This window comes from Oreochromis aureus, linkage group 14, assembly GCF_013358895.1.
Source record: "Oreochromis aureus strain Israel breed Guangdong linkage group 14, ZZ_aureus, whole genome shotgun sequence".
Taxonomy (NCBI): Eukaryota; Metazoa; Chordata; class Actinopteri; order Cichliformes; family Cichlidae; genus Oreochromis; species Oreochromis aureus.
In genome coordinates this window covers 18,529,762-18,548,916 of record NC_052955.1, presented here as the reverse complement: position 1 = coordinate 18,548,916, position 19,155 = coordinate 18,529,762, and the positions used below count along the sequence as shown (strand labels likewise).

Here is a 19,155-nt window from a genome sequence, read left to right as displayed (position 1 = left end):
CTTTTGAAGGATACATACCAGAAGGAACATTTTATAATGTGCTTAAGTTTAGTTGAGCAGAGGGTACGGCTAGAGATGTGGATGAGGATCGATTTTGTCAGCTGAACTGCTAAATAACAAAGGATACTGTAATCTTAAAACCCATTCTGTGTATATTGGTCTCAGCAAGAGGATTACGCAACAGCTAGATATTTTCACTTCTTTCTTCTATTTTGAGACACTTTATACTTTAAGCCAAAGCACTGATAGTTGGTGGATAACATTTAAAGATACAAAAGTGAAGAATATATACAACGTGCAGGAGAAACTAAATGTGTTCAGCTTCATGCAAAGTGAGATAGTGTGCCAGGCTTTGCACAGTGTTGAATTATGTCAAAACAGTAGATATGAGGAGAAAGAGGTGGATTCTTGGGAGGTCTTGGAAAGGGAGGTATTGTGTGAAAAAAAATAAAAACAAGTTAGAACAACTGTCCAAACATAACCCTAAAATAGATACATTATTTAGGAGTCTGCTTTACACCGTGCAATTTATATAATGCCCACTACCCCACCTCCCCTCAGACACAATGACAGTGGAAAGAAATATGTGTTTCTCAAGCAAAGGGGTGGTTAGGTTACAGTGTACACACGCATGGGTAGTGGGTGTGGTGCACCCAAGCAAACCCATGCACCACCTACAATTCACACATAACACACACGCGGATGTTTCCTCATATGCACAAACAGACCATTTCACCCTCCATCTGAAGATTTATGTGACTAAGAATATGCTACCCTTTAATGTTCTTCAGAAAACAGAAAACATGTTTTCTCAAAAAATTATTTCATTCATCTGTTTCCAGTTAGGCTGTCTCATCTCCTTCCTGTCTTGCGCAGCACATCTCGAGTCCAGTTGGAACGTGATGAAACACCGCCACCGTGTGGACAAGTAAAATGTCTCATGTTGTTTTATTCTGGTGACAGCGTTTGATTATTTACAGTGTGTGTGCTCGATGGAAATGTATTTTACCTACACTGTAATATGTCAAAGGTATTAGGTATAGAATGACAGGGAAAACCGGAGGTTTTTGTCTAGCAGTGATGAAGTGTACTTTTAATTAAGTGCAAATTTGATGGGCGTGCTTGAGTGCTTCAATTTTTTTTAAATACAACTTCTACTTTAGGTTCTCTTTAGTAGAAATTATTGTGTATTTCTGAGCATTTTACTTAAAAAACATGATTAGAATGTAAAATTTTTTATTTTAGATCAAAAAATTTTAGATCTAAAATCTAAGCACTTGCTTCAGGATAAATTTGACCAGCTATACTTGCACACATGTTCTAGTACTGATGGCTAAACAAGTCCAGACCTTTTGTTATAGCCTAATCCCCAAGGATTCAATTGCTGTGCTTCAGAAAATTTGCTCTAGTTTCCATAAAAACTGTAGTATTACATTATAAAATCTCAATGCATTGGATATGTAGTGAAACATTTAGTGTGAGTATATATATCTCATTACACAGCTGCATTATGATAGATTATACAGCCTTGTATTATTTGATTATTGGATCATAATCACTGAGGCATTGTCTTTCGAGCAGCACATTAAATGGCTGGTGTGTGCTGGGGGGGCTATTTCAGCTGCTTTACATGTTTTTCAGTGTGCTGCAGTCTGTGGTATTTATCAGATATTGTAATCAGTTTTGCTAGTACAGTTGTAATCTGTAAGTTGCTAACTGCATGATTGCCTCTCTTTTCTCCACTTGATACAGCAGATCCAAAGTAAAACTTATAATTCAATTATTTATAATAAATGTCTACAACCCTCACTGCAAAAGAGGCGGAGCATTGTTGATTCTCAGTGTAAACCAGCAAGCCTTTCCAGCCTATGTTACACAACCGCAGACGGATTATCACACCTGCCTGTCTGTAGTGCTACGGTTCTTATTGTACTGCTGAGTGTGCTCCTGTTTCCTAATTCATTTATATTATCTACTTACACTTGCATGATTAGCATGTGGACACATCCAATCACATTCACCTGGCCCAGATAAAACGCCGTTCTATTGGCTCTTGATCTTGCCTCTCAGAGAGAAAAGCTTTTTGCATTTAGATTGTGTGAGGGGTCATGACCCTTGCTGACCTGGATTAGCACAAGCTCCTGCAGCAATCTCATGAGCTGCCAAATATAGCCTGTGCCTGGGATAGTTTCTGGAGTGAAGGCCTAGGCTGACCTGCTCTGACCCAGTCTGAGGCTATCTGAGAGAGACTCCTTTCTAACACAGAAGCCCTGGATGGGGAAGTGTATTGCAACATCATGAGAATTTGTGAACAGTTACAAAAAAGAAGAAACAAAAGGATGCATGCCTGTTTCATTAATGATTCATTTTAGAATAAACATGTCAAGGAAATGCAGGTGAAGTAAAGCTCAGTCAATTTATTGATTTATGGAAAATATATCACATCTTTCCATACTGGACACACCTTCAGAAATTAACAGTCCAATAACCATTTACTTCCAAACATCTGAATCAAATGTTACCAATTAGTACGTCTCAAACAGAGCAGTATATTAAGTTTCACACGTTGAGGAAATCACAAGATTCCCCAGCTTAAATTTAGCCAACTGTTGAAAAACCTAACACTGAAACCAACTGCACATCTAAAGCTGAAGTCGTTGCTACAAACCCATTTCATTCCCCAGATGAAAGCCTCAATGAAACACATCAGCCCCCACCACAAGCAGTATGTGTCAGTATACACCGAATGTATTCTGTTTAGTAAAACAGCAAGCCGACTGGAGGTTGAATCACCGGACTATAAATTGAAGATCAGACAACAACAAGGACGAGAAATGAGTGAAACGTGTTGTTATAGCAGCAGCAACAGTGACATTTGGTTTCTTTTTCTTCTTTTAAAACAAAATTTTTTGTCCTCCATTTTTTTAAACAACCACATGGTTTATACCAAAGTGCAAATATGATGAACTGCATGTATTTTTATGTTATTATATTAAGTAGAGTTTTTCTATTCTAAAGAACTACAGGTCTTGCAAGAAGGTTGAGGCTTTTTTTTTTTTTTTTTTTTAAAGGAGTATTATGGCACATTTCAAAACCAAAGAGAAAACATGTCACAGATCATTTACTACAACAATAGGCATTGCAAATTTAACGATACACTTATATAGATATAATTTGTGACCAAAGTTCGTCAGCAATACATTAATATTTGAGAACACATTTATAAAGCGTTACATCAATATTGCATCATCAGGATATCTGTTTGCAGAACAAATGTATCAACTGCAGTCCTCAAGTGTGTTTTTCCAATAATCATCCTGAAGCAATTCAACACACTCCTGTCTTCAATCAGTGCTGCAGGCAACGTAAAGCCCACGACTCAAAACAATACAAAATAACATCCAACTGAGGAAAAAAAACAAAAACAAAAAACCATCCAGCAATTTTCAGTCCCTCGTTCTCGTCCGAACTCTTCAAGGTTATAAGAATGCTCATCTCCAGCAGAGCACCAATAAACACCCTACATTGCAACTATTTGCTCCTGCAATAATCAATAGTGACACAAAATTTTTTTTACAGATATATAGCTATATATTTATGTATATACCTCCAGTGTGTACACAACCTGAACACTACCTCTGACAAGATCAGAGCTTCCTTGTTGTCACAAGAGACAGTCACAGAAAGGGTGCATGCAAGAAGAGTACTCAATTCAGTATTTGGAGAGTCACCACTGGTGCAAGAGAGTCGATTTTCTTTGTTCAAGACTATCAGATAAGAATTGAAAAGCCAACTTCTCTACATGAACTGTGGCATAGGTTCCTATCCCTCTGCCTTTTACGGTGTTGCTCTTTCCTCTAAATTAATCAGGAGCAGGGTGACTCAGCAGAATCTTGGTCTGAAGTACCGGGGGCTTCGGCCCTCTTAAAGCTTGGTCCATTAACTTCTCTAGGGATTATTCTGTTCTGGTGGTGTTGATGAAACAGATACCTTAGAAGTAGCTGGATGCACTAAAGCACAATTTGCAAACTGTTTAGATAAATAATTTTTTTGGGGGGGGAGGTAAATTTATCATTTGAGAATTGTTCTTTTTTTGGTATATTTGACAGTGATCTTAGAGGACAAGCAACGTTAAAAGAAATTTTAAATTTCTCTTCACTTGGCTGTCATCATCTGGACAAATTCTGTGGAAAACAAAAGAACAGAAAGCAACATTTAAACTTACATTCAACAATAAACAAATAACTTCGTCACAGATAGAAAAAAAAAATAAGTGCATACACACAAACTTGTAGATTTTCACATTTGCAGACTCACAAAAAACACGGTGGTTAATAAACAAAATCTCACCCTCGTAGTTGACCTGACCATCTCCATCAATGTCGGCCTCGCGTATCATCTCATCCACCTCCTCATCAGTGAGCTTCTCACCCAGGTTGGTCATAACGTGCCGTAGCTCTGCTGCACTGATGTATCCGTTACCATCCTACAGGTGGCAAAAAAAAAAAAAGCAGAAAATTAGTTTGTCTACAGGCAGGTGGGTGTCTACTACAACAGATACCATAGCACCAAAGACAAGGCTACTCCCTTCACCTATGCTGCCGAGATCCTGATTTAGGAAGGTCTATTGAGCTAAATGCTCATTATATGTGTGTTTGGGAAGCTTAATATAATAGTCCAGCTAGCAGAAAGACAGAAACGCTCCAGAATATCGCTTATGTAGACATTTTTCACTCTTGTCTAGCCATCATCATGGATCAAAGTCATTTCTATCAAATACAGAGGATCTCCTTTTGCTGAATAGTCTAATTAAATATTTTCACTTTACTCCTACTTTACCTTGTCAAAGACTCTGAAGGCTTCTCTGATCTCCTCCTCACTGTCTGTATCTTTCATCTTCCTGGCCATCATTGTCAGAAACTCAGGAAAGTCAATTGTACCATTGCCTTAATAAAATAAATAAAACAATAAACAAATAACAAAACAGAAAAAAAATAGTGTTATCATTGAGTAATTTACCAGAAAAACTAAAAATCCAATCGGGAAAATTAGCTTATGACAATGCAAGCCAATTCAAAGTATTAAAGGAAAACAGACATGGCAACAAGAACAGACTATATTCAATGTATGGCTACATACATCTATACAGAGAGAACAGAAACAAGTTGTGCTATCTCAGGTAGGGCTGCTCAATTAATCGAATTTTAATCTAGATTACGATCTGGGCTTTCAACGATCATTAAAAATGACCGAACCGATTATTAGCACCTCCCTCGTGCTTTACTCTCGCTCTGCTCCGTGTGGCAAATCGAGATTTGGAGAGGAGAGGATAATGGCTGCTGAAGAAAGAATGCCGTTGGTTGAAAAGAGAGGTAAAACGACTTCAGTGGTGTGGAAACATTATGGGTTCACGGAGTCAGACGTGGATCAAGTAGACATAGTGTGGAAACTTTGCTACGTTGTCGTAGCTGCACCACAGAGCAACACTACAAATGTATTCAATCATTTGAAGACCGCTCACAAAGTGATATACGATCAAACAATGAAGGAGCATAGAGAAAACTCTCGACAACACCTGCTTCATCCTCACAGACCTCCATTCACGCTACCCTGTACAACGCTACTAAATATCCCACCAGCTCCCAGAGACACAAGGAGATAACAAACGCGGTAACGTTTTTCCTCGCCAAAGACCACTGCTCAATTAACACGGTGAACAACCAGTATTATGCAGTATTTTGAAGTTCACTAAACATAGATGTTTACATTTTTCATTTATTTTTTATATTGCAAACATTTGCACTGTTATCAGTATTTGCACATTATTTTTTGACAATCTTTAAAGCCATTATTCAATACATTGTTATTGTTAAATAAATATCGTCAAATAATCAAGATCTCAATTTCAGTGAAAATAATCGTGATTATCATTTTTGCCATAATCGAGCAGCCCTAATCTCAGGTATCAGTATCTACACTTATGCCAGTCACTGAATTCTTGAATGACAAAAGAATTCTCTTATTAAAGAGCTACAGTAATGCAACTTCAAGTTTTTGTGCATGTTAGTTTGATCTCACCGTCAGCATCTACTTCATTGATCATGTCCTGCAGCTCAGCCTCTGTAGGATTCTGTCCCAGAGAGCGCATGACAGTCCCAAGCTCTTTGGTAGTAATTGTACCATCGCCATCCTTATCAAACAGTGAGAATGCCTCCTTGAACTCTGTATGTTTGCAGAAACAGAACTGTGAGTTGTAATGAAGATTGAATCCAATGAAAATCCATTTTTAAAAACCTCTGATGTGGTAAAATGAATTAAAGGGGGAGAAAAATCATCTACAGTCAGTACATTTGCAACAGCTGGGATACTGAACAAATGACCCCCTGATAAGAACAGGCTGCATATAATGCACTGCACCTTTAATAAATGTAGACATCCAAGCATTTCACTTTGATTTCTAGGACACCTGACTCAAAACCCTGCTGCTTCTCATTACCCAGGGTCTGATTTTATACCTAGGGAAAGCAAATTGAATGCAATTATCTAGTTAATAGTATGGGACCATAATTAGCATACAATCCCATAGACCTCAGTTTTGTACAATCTCTGAGAGCCTAGTTTCTAAGGTTAGTGGGAGAAATTAGGTGTTGCTAAACCTAAAACAAGCCAAAAATGGTTAAGGTATGCACTCACCAGCAATCTGCTCCTCAGTCAGCTGATCGGCCTGTTGAAAGGGGAAAAGGACACTGATAAAACACTGATGCTTCAGCATGGAAATAAACTCTTTTTCAACCCTGCCACCATTTACAATGATTAAACTGTACATTGTATTCAAGAAATACAGTTTTTAAATGGCAGGTTCAACTTATATTAGGACTAGGCAAATAAGATAAGATAGCGTTTTTAAGTCCCAGAGATGGGAAATTAACGCTGTTACAACAGCAAAGTAGAGAGGGCAGTTATAAATACATAGCAGCATCATGCCTAAGAACAACAATACTATGCAAAAACAGAAGAAAATATACATTAGACAAGGTAGAAGAAATATACTTTTGATATAAATATATGTACATGCATGACCTGATCAAAAGTTTAGGACCACTTGAAAAATGGCAACAAAAAAAACATATATCATATTTTGCATGGTAGGATCTTAACAAGGTTACAAGTAGAGCTTCAAAATGTAACAAGAAGAAATGGGAGTGAGACAAAACATTTTTTAAGCATGCAATTTATTGAAAACAACAGGCTGAAACTGAAACAGGCTGTTTTACAGCTGACCGAAGGTTTAGGACCACATGCCTTTAAAAGGCCAAATCTGTGCAAAAACGTAGATTCATTGTCATTTTCTGTCAGGTAGTCACACTGTCATGATGTTCTGATGGCAAAGGCAAAAAAACTTTCCCTTTTGGAACGTAGTTGGGTTGTTGAACTGCATAAGCAGGGTCTCTCGCAGCGTGCCATCGGTGCTGAGGTGGGACGCAGTAAGACAGTCATTTGGAATTTCTGAAATGATCCTGATGGTTATGGAACAAAAAATGTCAAGTCAAAGGGCCCAAAAAAAATTCACCAGCATTGAGCCGGAGGATCCAGTTGGCTGTCTGTCAAGACACTGGACGATCCTCGACCCAAATTAAGGCCGTTACTGGTGCTGACTGCAGCCCCATAACCATCAGACAGCATCTGACACTGAAGGGTCTCAAAAACAAAAAATGTCTTCAAAGGCCTCATCTTCTTGAATGCCACACAACTGACTGTTTGGACTTTGCAAGAGAGCACTAAACATGGGACATTGAAAGGTGGAAGAAAGTTGTATTCTCTGATGAGAAAAAAAAAAAAAAAATTTAACCTTGATGGTCCTGATGGTTTCCAACATTACTGGCATGACAAGCAGATCCCAGCTGAGATGTTTTCTACACGCTACAGTGGAGGGAGCGCCATAATGGTCAGGGGTGCTTCTTCCTTCAGCAGAACTATAGAGCTTCAGGAGGTGCAGGGGTGTCAAACAGCCGCTGGCTATGTCCAGATGTTGCAGAGAGCATCATGACTGAGGACCCTCATCTGTGTGGTAACGACTGGGTTTTTCAACAGGACAACGCTACAGCACACAATGCCCACAGAACAAGGGACTTCTTCCAGGAGAATAACATCACTCTTTTGGACCATCCGGCGTGTTCCCCTGATCAAAATTCAATTAAGAACCTTTGGGGATGGATGGCAAGGGAAGTTCACAAAAATGGACAACAGTTCCAGAAAGTGGATGCCCATCGTGCAGCCGTCTTCACCACTTGGAGAAATGTTTTCACTCACCTCAGGGAAACGCTTGCATCAAGCATGCTGCAAAGAATTTTTGAAGTGATCAACAATAATGGTGGACCTACTCATTACAGAGTTCATGTTTGGAACTTCGATTTCTGTTGTTGTTTTCTGTGTGTTCTGTGCGTTGTTTTCAATAAATTGCATGCTCAAAAAATTGTTTTGTCTCACTCCTATTTCTTCTTGCTGCATGTTGAAACTCTACCTGGAACCTTGTCAAGATCCAGCCATGAAAAAATATGATTTTTTGCCATATTTTTTCAAATAGTCCTAAACTTGATGGGGAAAAGAATAACATTTAATAAACAAGAAAAGAAAGACTAATGAAACAGCTGTTTCTCATATTTTTGGAAAAGGAATGACTAAGCAGTAACAAATTAAATATCACTTCTGGATTGATATAAAAACCTTCACAATAATTACAGAGAATTTCCAGCAGGCAAAATGGGGAACATGTGCATCAGGCTCCACTGTGTACACAGGCTCTGCCAATGCAAATGCAATTTAGACAAACTAATTCAAAACAGACTGCAGTATTTTCTGGCAGCTGGACCTGGCCATTACCTATGACCTAGATAAAACTAAGTTAATACAGCATAAAAAGGTTTCCTATAAATTTAAACTGTAGATCTGTTCACATTTTCAAATACAAATTTATGTATTTTAAATTAAAGAAATACACATGATTATTTTACAAACATTATTTTAACTCTTGTAATAATAATTGTTAATAACTAAATGAAAATATTCTGGGAATACTAGAAACAAAAGCTAAACCATCTTCAGATATTGTTAGCCGAGAAAATTTGCATTAAATCGGCTCAACCTAAGATCCAACACTGGAGTTTCTGCAGTCAGTCTGACTTGACCAGTATTCAAATCACTCTCAGAGAGATTACTTAAGGCTTGTAAATGACTGTTATTTAATTTGTAAATGAAGACAGACTGCCAACATGTTGCTATCAGTCTGAATGAGTCTTTGTCAATGAGCACAACTCGAGGGGACTCGACTGGCTGCCAGCCGGCTGTATTCTAGTTATATTGAGTGTAAATTTAATAGTTAAATAGGAATTTCTGACTATGTAGACAGAAATATATGTGATTTTCAATTATTTATCATAATTAATGGCTGTATTATTAGAGACACACTGCATGTAATTGCCAACTTGACCCAATTCAATCACAAGGCAGATGCCAGACTGATTCCAATGGCAACAATTCTTTCTTTTTTTTTTTTTTTGGATAAAGAGTTAGTTTAACCATTTAAAGTTTAACTTTGAGGAAAAAATACACATTTGAAAAAAGATGCAAAATTGCAAATTATTAAAAATCACAATAATATTATATCATGAGTGAATTACTGTGATTTCTTACTGTAGGGTGTCTGCTGATTCATACGGTATTTTTTCCCACATTCTCCCACACACACACACAAAATAAATTAATAAATCAAACAAGGAATTTACACTCATCTAAGACAAATTCATTCTTCAAGTTCATCTGAGACATAATTGTGCGATCTATATGAAGCCTTATCAGGCCTGTCCAAGTCAGTCAACATGCTCATTTCAGGCTGAGAAAGTGCGATGAGGGACGGGTATAAATACTCCACAGCCCGAAATACACACGCCTGCTATAATTAGTGAGACACGAACAGGGTCGCCAATGTAGCACACTGAATATCACCGTAACTAACCACCTCCTTGAGTCTTTTTTTTTTCCTTCTTAAACATACATAATGTTAAGGATCAGTAAAAAAAAAAAAAAAAAAAAAAAAAAAAAAAAAAAAAAAAAGACTAAACCCTCTGACAACTGTTGCTTTGAATGTGTCTTCACACTAAACTACTCCTTCAGGATGTTTGTTAGAAAACTGGGAAATAACTGCTGCATAAAACAGACCATTAGAGTCTGCAACAATTTAGCATTGACACTAATTCGGTGATGAGGATAAGCTGATAATGCTATATTGTAGCCTAAGGACTCACTGTGCATTTGCTCTAGAGCTAATGCTCTAGAGCAAATGAAACAAACATGTTTTCACTGTATCCACATGCTCTTGTACCACGGATAATGGACAAATGAACTTGCCTTTTCAAAACCAAATAGATTAAAACCAACATTTCTGTAGCAACATTTCTGTGGTATTGGTGGTAATGCCATGCGTTCAAGTCAATTTCAATGAGTCACTCGTTTAAGGGGAAGGGGGGTAGGCAGAAGGGAGCATGGCAGACTGCAGAGTATCCAGTCTGCTCACTGCCAACCAATTCAGTGTTGCTGAAGCAAGCAGTGTCTGGATCAGAGCACAGCTGGAGGATTTATACAGCTGCTGTAAAAAGTACTGCTGGCTTTCAACTCATCAGTACCCCACAGAGCATGTCACATATTCTTATGTTGACAATATTTTTCTGAAGTGCAGCCAGTTAATCATATTTGCAAATGGTGTTTGAGCAGCATGTGAATAAATAGGATTTTGTAGCTGTCCAAGTTTCCTTACTTGGCAAAGACAGCAAGGGACACCATTCCTCTGGTCTGTTACAGTATGCAGACGAACAACAGACGATACATGATAAGACAAAGACACAGATATGAGTCTATATTATAAGTATTTAAAATAGTTAGATCCCATCTTGAAGGGTGCACTGCGGGTCTTGACAGCCGACTGCACCAGGCATGCTTTGGTTCAATGCGGGGGGAAGGGAGGCGAGAAAGGAGGGGTGGAAAAGAGGATCATTCAGCAGAAGCAGAATGCGGTTCAACGTTATGGCGCAATACGTAACGCAGGACATGGTGTCATGGTGGTATTGAATCTATTTCCAAAATGTTGCAGCGCGTTGCTGAACGCTATGCAATATGACAAACAAGTGTTGCTACCTGTAAGGCGTATTCTTATGTAACCCCAATCGGTGGTTAAATACGACCCCTTTTTTTCTCGCTTGTTGCGCATGTCCGAGTCCGTTCAAAACACCCTGCTGATGTGGCTAACACAGATACTGCCCGTGCTGCAGCACCTTATGAGGCATGTCGAAAATGACAGTTACCCAGAGTCCCGATGTCTTTCTCGTAAGATTAACGAGATGGGTAAAGATCACATTCACACTGGACGGTCTATTTTTACACAGCACCTTCACCGCCACCACGCCCACTCTCGAGTCCAAGCGAACCAATAAATAAATAAGTCAGCAAAAAACCTAAAAATCAAATGACGCAAATATGTGTCCAAGCACGGAGATTATAACCATATTATCCACAATAACTCTGCTAATCAGCCTAATGAATGGTGTTACATTAGAGCATTAAACAGGCCGTCTGTGTCCTCTCACAATACGGCGTGTGTGCTGCGCATTTGGCAGACACTAATAAATAAAATGTTTGTCTTCTCTTCTATCTCGTCAGCTGTTAAGCACACAGAAAACCACCGATCGAGAATTGCGTTATATAGACGATAAAATGATTTTTTTTAAAAAAAACAGCGTTGTATGCACGTCAGGTTTGGGATTTTTCTGCAGTTTTCCAACGTTAAAATGCCCTTCTGAAGTGAAGCTGGACTCTTAAAAGACTAGAAGATATACTTTATGGCTTTGGAACCTATGCATTTACGATTATATTTCAGACATTACGGTGTAAGCGATTCATAGCTAAGGCTAACTAGCTTACATCAGCTAGCTTACACTCACCATCGTCCCGTTGACTTTTCAAGCTCCGTGAAGATGAAGAAAAGCGCAGTTAAATGCGTTGTATTTCACTTACTTAGAGATCAGTTACTCAAATAGAGCAATGAAATAGAACAGGATTTTCAATATAACAAATGTTTCGGGAAATCTGTGTAGACAGTATCCTTCTGTTGCAGCAGAGTTGCCCGGAAACCTAAACCAGCGACGTGCTGTACCACAGTTTGACAGCCGTGTATCCCTCCGCCGCTCTCTTGTACGTTTTTAGTCCCACTGAATCCACTGTCAAAATAGAAAAACAGAAGGATTATAAAGATCTTTCTGTTGCGGTAATCATTCACTGTTTATCGCCTAATAATTATTTGACACTTAACAAATAGCAAACCACAATTTTTGCTGCTTTATAAAACCAAACCGCGCAAAGATACTAGCCCTATTACCACGTCTCATAAACACAGTCTATGGGAGATAAGAGTGTTCCACTGATCATATTGAACACTATATTAATGGACCATTTTAAAATTACAGCGCAATTTCTGTACCGCTCATTAATTTAAAAATCATTCGTTCACAAAATACTGAAATAAACATTTGTTGATGATATTACACTTGTCATGAGACAAAATATTCCAAAACATTATCTCGAATCCAAAATAGGTCATCAGAACCCCTTCCAAAATGTTCTTTCTCGTCTTCTTGATCCAATCTCATATATAAATTGGACAGAAGTATTAGTGTCTGAACACACCAGAAAAACTGCCAACACACAAATGAATGACTTAGCCAAGTCGAGAACAGTCTAAAAGAAATCAATCACTGAAACCACAACGCACAATTTAAAGATTATAAATATCTTTCTATAAATGTACTGATGGTGATGCCTATTCGGTTACAAATGTTCCATAGTCTAGACTCTCTGCCAACTACAATAACAAAGACAAAGACAGTGATGTTCCCATTTTAAAACCTGTTTTTTCCAAATACCAATTACAGTTTTTCTCAGTTCCTAGAATCCCTGACAATATTTATCCATCTAAATATGTGCTGCACAGAAACGGACTCTGAGGTTTCAGACCAAGAAAAATTCCACTTCTGCAGAAGAGACACCTTCAAGCCAGACTGAAGTATGTTAAGGACAAGATTATGCATGCTCGAACGACGACAGATGACAGAAAACTAGAGCTCTTTGGCCATAAAGGTGTTGCTTATGTTTGAAGAAAGATGAAGAAGCATTCTACCCAAAGAACACCACTGCTACAGTGAAACATGGTGGTGGGAGTATTATGCTGTGGGGATGCTTCAGTGCATCTAGAACTTGGAATCATGAAGAAAGAAGGATATGTGAAGATTTTGAAAGACAACCATAAAAAAAATCAGCAGCAAAACTGGGTTTGGTTGTGGCTTTGTCTTCTAGTCTGTCTGCCAATGATCCAAAAATATGTCGCTCCTGGTGGAGAACTACCTCCAGAAGATCAAAGTGAATGTTATGGAGTGATCTGCACAAAGTCCTGTTAAAAATCTGTGTGGTAAACTCATGCCAGAAGGTCATCAGATCTGCAGGAGCTTCAGAGATTCGCCATAGAAGGATGGACTAGGATTGCTCAGCAATTGCAAGCTGTATCAGACTGCAGTCTGTTACAACTTGCTATTAGCATCGGTGGGGAAGTGTTTTATACTGTCTATGAGCCTGACTGGATGGTGTGCTGAGTATTGAAAAGTTGGCTTGAACAGCAAACATCAAAAATCCAAAACCAGAGGAGTTCTTTCTCTGTTATGACTTTGTCTCTGTGGCAGTGCCTAAGTTGAGGGAACATAAAAAAATAGCCTACAAACTGGTTCTTTTTTTGTACTGCCTCCTGGTGACAGTACACAGCTACAACTTTTAGATAATGGTCTGCAAAGGTCTGTGTAGGAACATGGCATGGCAGAACGACAGAAGAGTCTCTAATGGGTGCAGCCATTTATTTCCTCACCAAACACGGCTCATTCTCTGGACATCGTTGAGCACCGTGAAAACTATAAAATAAGAAAAAATTGATACCCGTACAGTCCTTTTGAACCATAACAATAAGCAATAACAACAAATGAGCTTAAATTAAATCAAGTAAATTCAAAACAAGTAATTCTGAGATTTACAGTCACTGATTAAATAAAACAAAAAGGGTTGCTTTAAACGGCATCAAGGGGTTACACAGTTCAGTTGAATAAAATATAACAACAGATCACATCACATCACATACCTCAGTCTGCTTGCCAAGGGTGCAAACTCCCGTGAACACTTAAACATTCGGCCGTTTCTCATGGGGTGCTGCTAGCTTACGTGACACACGTCTAAGCTAAAACATAGCACATGGATGTATGTAACGTAAGTACAGAACGAGCAAGTTTTCAGATAGCTCACAATACAAATACAGTAACATAGCTTACGTTAGAAACAAACTTAATATACTTTATCAAAGTATCACTGCAACTTACATGGACTTTATACAGCTTATTCCTGTGCACGACAGACTGCTCTATACAGGTTACAGGGCACGCCTCTGAGCGCATCCGTCATTAATGCTACTGCGCATAAAGTTCCGACAAGCGGTTCATTACACTCCCACCAATCATGCTATGATTTACAAAGTAGCTAAATCATACATGATTCTGAACAACAACAAAAATGAAACCATTTCAACCAATATAAAGGTGTACAAACCATCATAGAGCAGGTGCCACTTGGAATCAGTGTTGGGTGTAATGCGTTACTAAGTAACGCGTTACTGTAATTAAATTACTTTTCCACTGAAAAAGTAGAGTAACTAATTACTGTTCATTTTTAGGTATTTTAATTACAGTTACTTACAATGTACTTGCGTTACATTGTAAAATAATTAAACTCGCTGAATATCATTATTTAATTTAAATAATTTATCTTCTAAATGTAGAAGTAAACTCTGCCGCTTTAACATCGCTGTAGTGCAGGTTCCAGTCATTTCGCGCCAGTTTGCTGCATAGTCGTATTCTAAAGCGGAAGATGTCGGACTCGGCTGAAGCGGTTGGCTGTTTTATGAAGTGGACATATTCCCGTCTCTTCACTTTTCTGAAACAAGCAGACAAGAATATTACAGTAATATGTAAGCTATGTCCTGGGGAGAAAAAAACCATCGGCTGCTGTTAATAGTACGAGTAATCTACTGAAGCGCCTGACAGGAGAGCATAGACGAACACTTCTGAGTGATTCTTGTTCATCATCCATGGATTACACCGCAGCAACTCCTGCTAAGCAGGCAAAACTTGATTTTACTTCAGCAGCACAGAAAGCGTCTGAAGGTGAGCTTACAAAAATTATTGCAGGCTACATTGTGGAAGACATGCTACCGCTGCGTACTGTAGAGCAGAGGTGTGGACTCGAGTCACATGACTTGGACTCGAGTCGGACTCGAGTCATTAATTTTATGACTTTAGACTTGACTTGAAAAAAGGTTGTAAGACTTGTGACTTGACTTGGACTTTTACACCAGTGACTTGGGACTTGAATTGGACTTGAACCTGTTTACTTGAAAAGACTTGATATTTTACCCAAATCTAAAATTTAACATACATATTATATAAAAAGTGCGGACCATTAATTCACTTTATTCATTCATTCATTCATTCTTACCACACTCCGTATGTATGTGTGAGCGTGGGCTGTAGCACAGCCAATCAAATTAACCAGATTTGAAAAAACAAGAACAAAAACGCTCGAGCCAAAAATGCTTCCAAGAGTAATTTCTTTCGGTACATAAACTACGAAGTAGTCAACAAAAAACGAAATGCAATATGCAAAACATGCAAGAAGAGAATCACAGACGGAGATGGAACAACTTCCAACTTTGTCCGACATTTGAAGTTGCATAAAGAACGGTAGGTGGTGCTTTTTTTTTTTTTTACTACGATGAGACAGCTGACTTAGCTAACTTCATCTTATTAGCAAATGTTCTTCGGCTACGTTGATGATACTGTTTGGCTTTAACAGGTATGATATGTTTGTCATGCTATTTTAAATCCGGTCCTGCAAGCGCATCCAAGAATAACATGCAACTTGTTAGCTCAGAATTGTCGGTGAATGGTGAGCAGGGTCCGTTTCAGAAAGTGGGTTCTGTAGCTGTACTCAGTCTCTCTCCGTCTCCTCCCATCATTAACCCCGTAGATTTAACCCAGTTTAGACTGACAAATATTTATTTTACCATCACATCACAATTCAAAATCACTGTGTTTAATTTGCAATTAGTGTATGGTCGTGTTTAACTTTTGCATGTCTGAGCCAGGAAAATTTTTTTTTTTGGTTAGAAAATCTGGCCCACCTTAGTGTGTAATTGAGTAGTCCTGCTATACATGGCCTTTTTCTTCTGTCATTTATGTCAATACATCAAATAAAACACTTTGATCTTATATTATTAGCTGTTGTTTATTTGCAAAGGTTATTCTCAACAGGGATGCTAGACAAAAACGGCGTTTACTACAGACAGCCTAGCATACGCTCTCCACTTGCGAGTGAAAAGAAAAAGAAAAACACCCCTTCCCTATTGGTGTTAGAGTTTACCATGTCAGCCAATCAAAAAAAAATGATAAGGCAACATGTGACATTTGGTTGTTTAGGGAGAAGGGAAGTTTTAGGAGTGACACCCGCGACGGAAAGCGGGCGAGCGAAAGAAAAAGAGAGAGAGTTTTCATATGTGAGACATTAGTGACGTTTAGCGTGTTTGGAGGCTATAGTTAGTTTGTTGTGTAGTTATTGTTTTGTATTGTGTGTCGGTTAGACTGCTGAATTTCATATTTGATCTAAAAAGCTGTCAAAGGCAGATTCCAGTGTAAACGCTGTCTCCACATAGAAAACTGGACTGTTGCACCTCCAGTTGTCAGACCTGCAGGGTTTAGGCCTGTGGTGTTCTCCTCTGTCTTATACTGAACACAAACTACATTTTTGGACTGGCACAAATAATTTGTGTGCCTTCTTATTTGATGCAGCACACCTGATTGTTCTGTAAATAGATTTAAATGGTTATATAAAAACGCCTGAGGCCTTGGCTGCATTTTTAGGTAAATAGTACCATATAACTTTGTTGTTTGCAAAACTTGTGCATAATTTTTAGAAATGTACAATTTCTATTTGCATTTCAAGTTATGAAAATGATTCGTTAAACATGTAAAAAAATATAACTTTTTTCTACTCTGATTCTGAATTTTTGTCTGAATTTAGATCAACTGTGCTAATATAGTATACCAAAATGAAAAAATAACTCAAATTTCAGATATTTGAGGTTGTGCTGTAAATAATGATACCAAACAAGGCAAGAAAAACATATTTTAAAAGTGAAATATAGAAGTAAAATCAAAAGTAGTCAAGAACGGCCAATTATACCGGGACCCCAGAGGGTTAAAAAAAGACTTGAAAGGACTTGAAATTCAAAGTTTCGGACTTGGGACTTGACTTGAAAGTTGTCTGTCTTGACTTGCGACTTGACTCTGACTTGCTTGACTTTACTTGAGACTTGACTTGTGACTTGAGGATAAAGACTTGGGACTTACTTGAGACTTGCAAAACAATGACTTGGTCCCACCTCTGCTGTAGAGTCTCCGTCTTTTAAAAAAATTATTTATTATTTAAAGAGTTTAGTTTCTATTGTTTGCCCACTCAAGGTTTATAGGGATTTTTAAGAAGTATTTAGTTAAATTACTTATTTAGTAATTAAGTGACTTTTCTGACACAGTAATTAGATAAGTATTTTAAATACAATATTGACTAAGTAATTAGTAATTAATTACTTTTTTAAAGTAACTTACCCAACACTGCTTGGAATGTTACATTGTTTATGTCAGTATGTCAGTTCATCTCAGATAATAACATGTTTGTTATTATTCTCTTTCAACAAGAACCACCAATTTTTGGATAGGCCGCTCGATAATGGGGGGCTTGAAAGCACGGTCCTGTTTCTTGGTCCGACTTTGGTCTCCTACTTGAACCTTGACTGGATGGACTAAATCATCATCGCCTTCGATAATTTCAACGATACGTCCCAGTTGCCACTGACACCTTGGTAACATATCTTCCTTGATGACAACAATGTCATTCACTTTTAGATTGCGACGGGTTTTGTGCCACTTCTGTCTTGTGGAGGCATTCATGAGGTATTCTCTTTTCCACCTACCCCAGAACTGCTCAGTTAAGTATTGTACTCTACGCCACCTCTTCGCTGCATACATGTCTTCTTTCACAAATTTCCCAGGTGGTGGTAGAGCAACTTAGGACTTCATCAGTATAAGATGGTTTGGAGTAAGAGGTTCAGGTGCTTTTGGGTCGCAGATACTGTCCACACTGGCAAGGTGTGGCTATTTACAATAGCCATGGCTTCATAAAACAAAGTTCTAAGAGAGGCATCGTCTAGTCTTCCTGCACACTGAGCGGTAGTGGCATTTAGCACATTACGAATGGTCCTAATTTGGCGTTCCCAGACGCCACCTGCATGACTTGCAGAAGGAGCATTGAAAACAAACTCACACTGTTTGTCTGCCAGGAAAGCCTCCAGTGCCTGCATGTCACATTGCTTGAGAGCCTCTCTGAACTCATTTCTGGCTCCTACAAAGATTTTGCCCTGGTCACAGCGAAGTTGGCAAACAGCTCCTCTTAGGCTGATGAAGCATCCAAGGGCATTGATGAATGCATCTGTTGATAGGTCTTCTAGCATCTCGATATGGACAGCACGTGAAGACAGGCACGTAAAGATAAGCCCTACCTTTTGTACTCCTTGCGGCCCCGCTTGATGAAAAATGGACCAAAGCAATCAATACCAGAGTATGAGAAAGGAGCAGAGGCTTCAGTCCTTTCCTTCGGGAGCTCTGTCATGCGTTGCTCCTCGGTGGGGCGCCGAAGTTTTCGACATTGCACACATTTATGTATTAACTTGGCAACTGCTTTGCTTCCCCCAAGCACCCAAAACCCATTTGCTCTGAGTTCTGCTAGAGTTTGACTCCGACCTTGATGACAGATGTCGACAGTATTAGTCTTGTAATGCGACTTTCCTTTGGAAGGATAACCGGGTGTTTTAGTTCTTGACTGAGCGTCGCCTTTGTCAGTCTTCCACTGACACGAAGTAGTCCTTCATCTAAGATGGGATCAAGGCAGCTTAGGGGGCTTGAGCTCGGA

At 38.7% G+C, this 19,155-nt stretch overlaps 1 protein-coding gene across 2 annotated transcripts; it reads right to left on the bottom strand.

Annotated features, from left to right (window-relative positions):
- Positions 1-2,397: 2,397 nt before the first annotated feature.
- Positions 2,398-14,320, bottom strand: calm3a (calmodulin 3a (phosphorylase kinase, delta)). Of its 2 annotated transcripts, none has more exons than XM_039597942.1 (6): positions 14,225-14,320; positions 6,694-6,724; positions 6,079-6,222; positions 4,840-4,946; positions 4,351-4,486; positions 2,398-4,184 (listed from the first exon to the last, which is right to left on the bottom strand). In XM_039597942.1, the coding sequence occupies exons 3-6, from the start codon at positions 6,146-6,148 to the stop codon at positions 4,156-4,158; spliced, it is 342 nt and encodes a 113-aa protein (XP_039453876.1). In that variant the 5' UTR covers positions 6,149-6,222; positions 6,694-6,724; positions 14,225-14,320; the 3' UTR covers positions 2,398-4,155. The 2 variants fall into 2 exon arrangements, with proteins under 2 accessions (XP_039453876.1, XP_031588685.1); XM_031732825.2 differs by lacking the exon at positions 14,225-14,320 and adding an exon at positions 11,991-12,216.
- Between the last annotated feature and the right edge of the window lie 4,835 nt (positions 14,321-19,155).

Coding starts and splice junctions, on each gene's coding strand:
- calm3a (XM_031732825.2), bottom strand. Junction 4,947..6,078: donor CAATGAAGTAGATGCTGACG/GTGAGATCAAAC, acceptor TATTTTATTAAG/GCAATGGTACAATTGACTTT. Junction 4,185..4,350: donor TGGTCAGGTCAACTACGAGG/GTGAGATTTTGT, acceptor TGTTTTCCACAG/AATTTGTCCAGATGATGACA.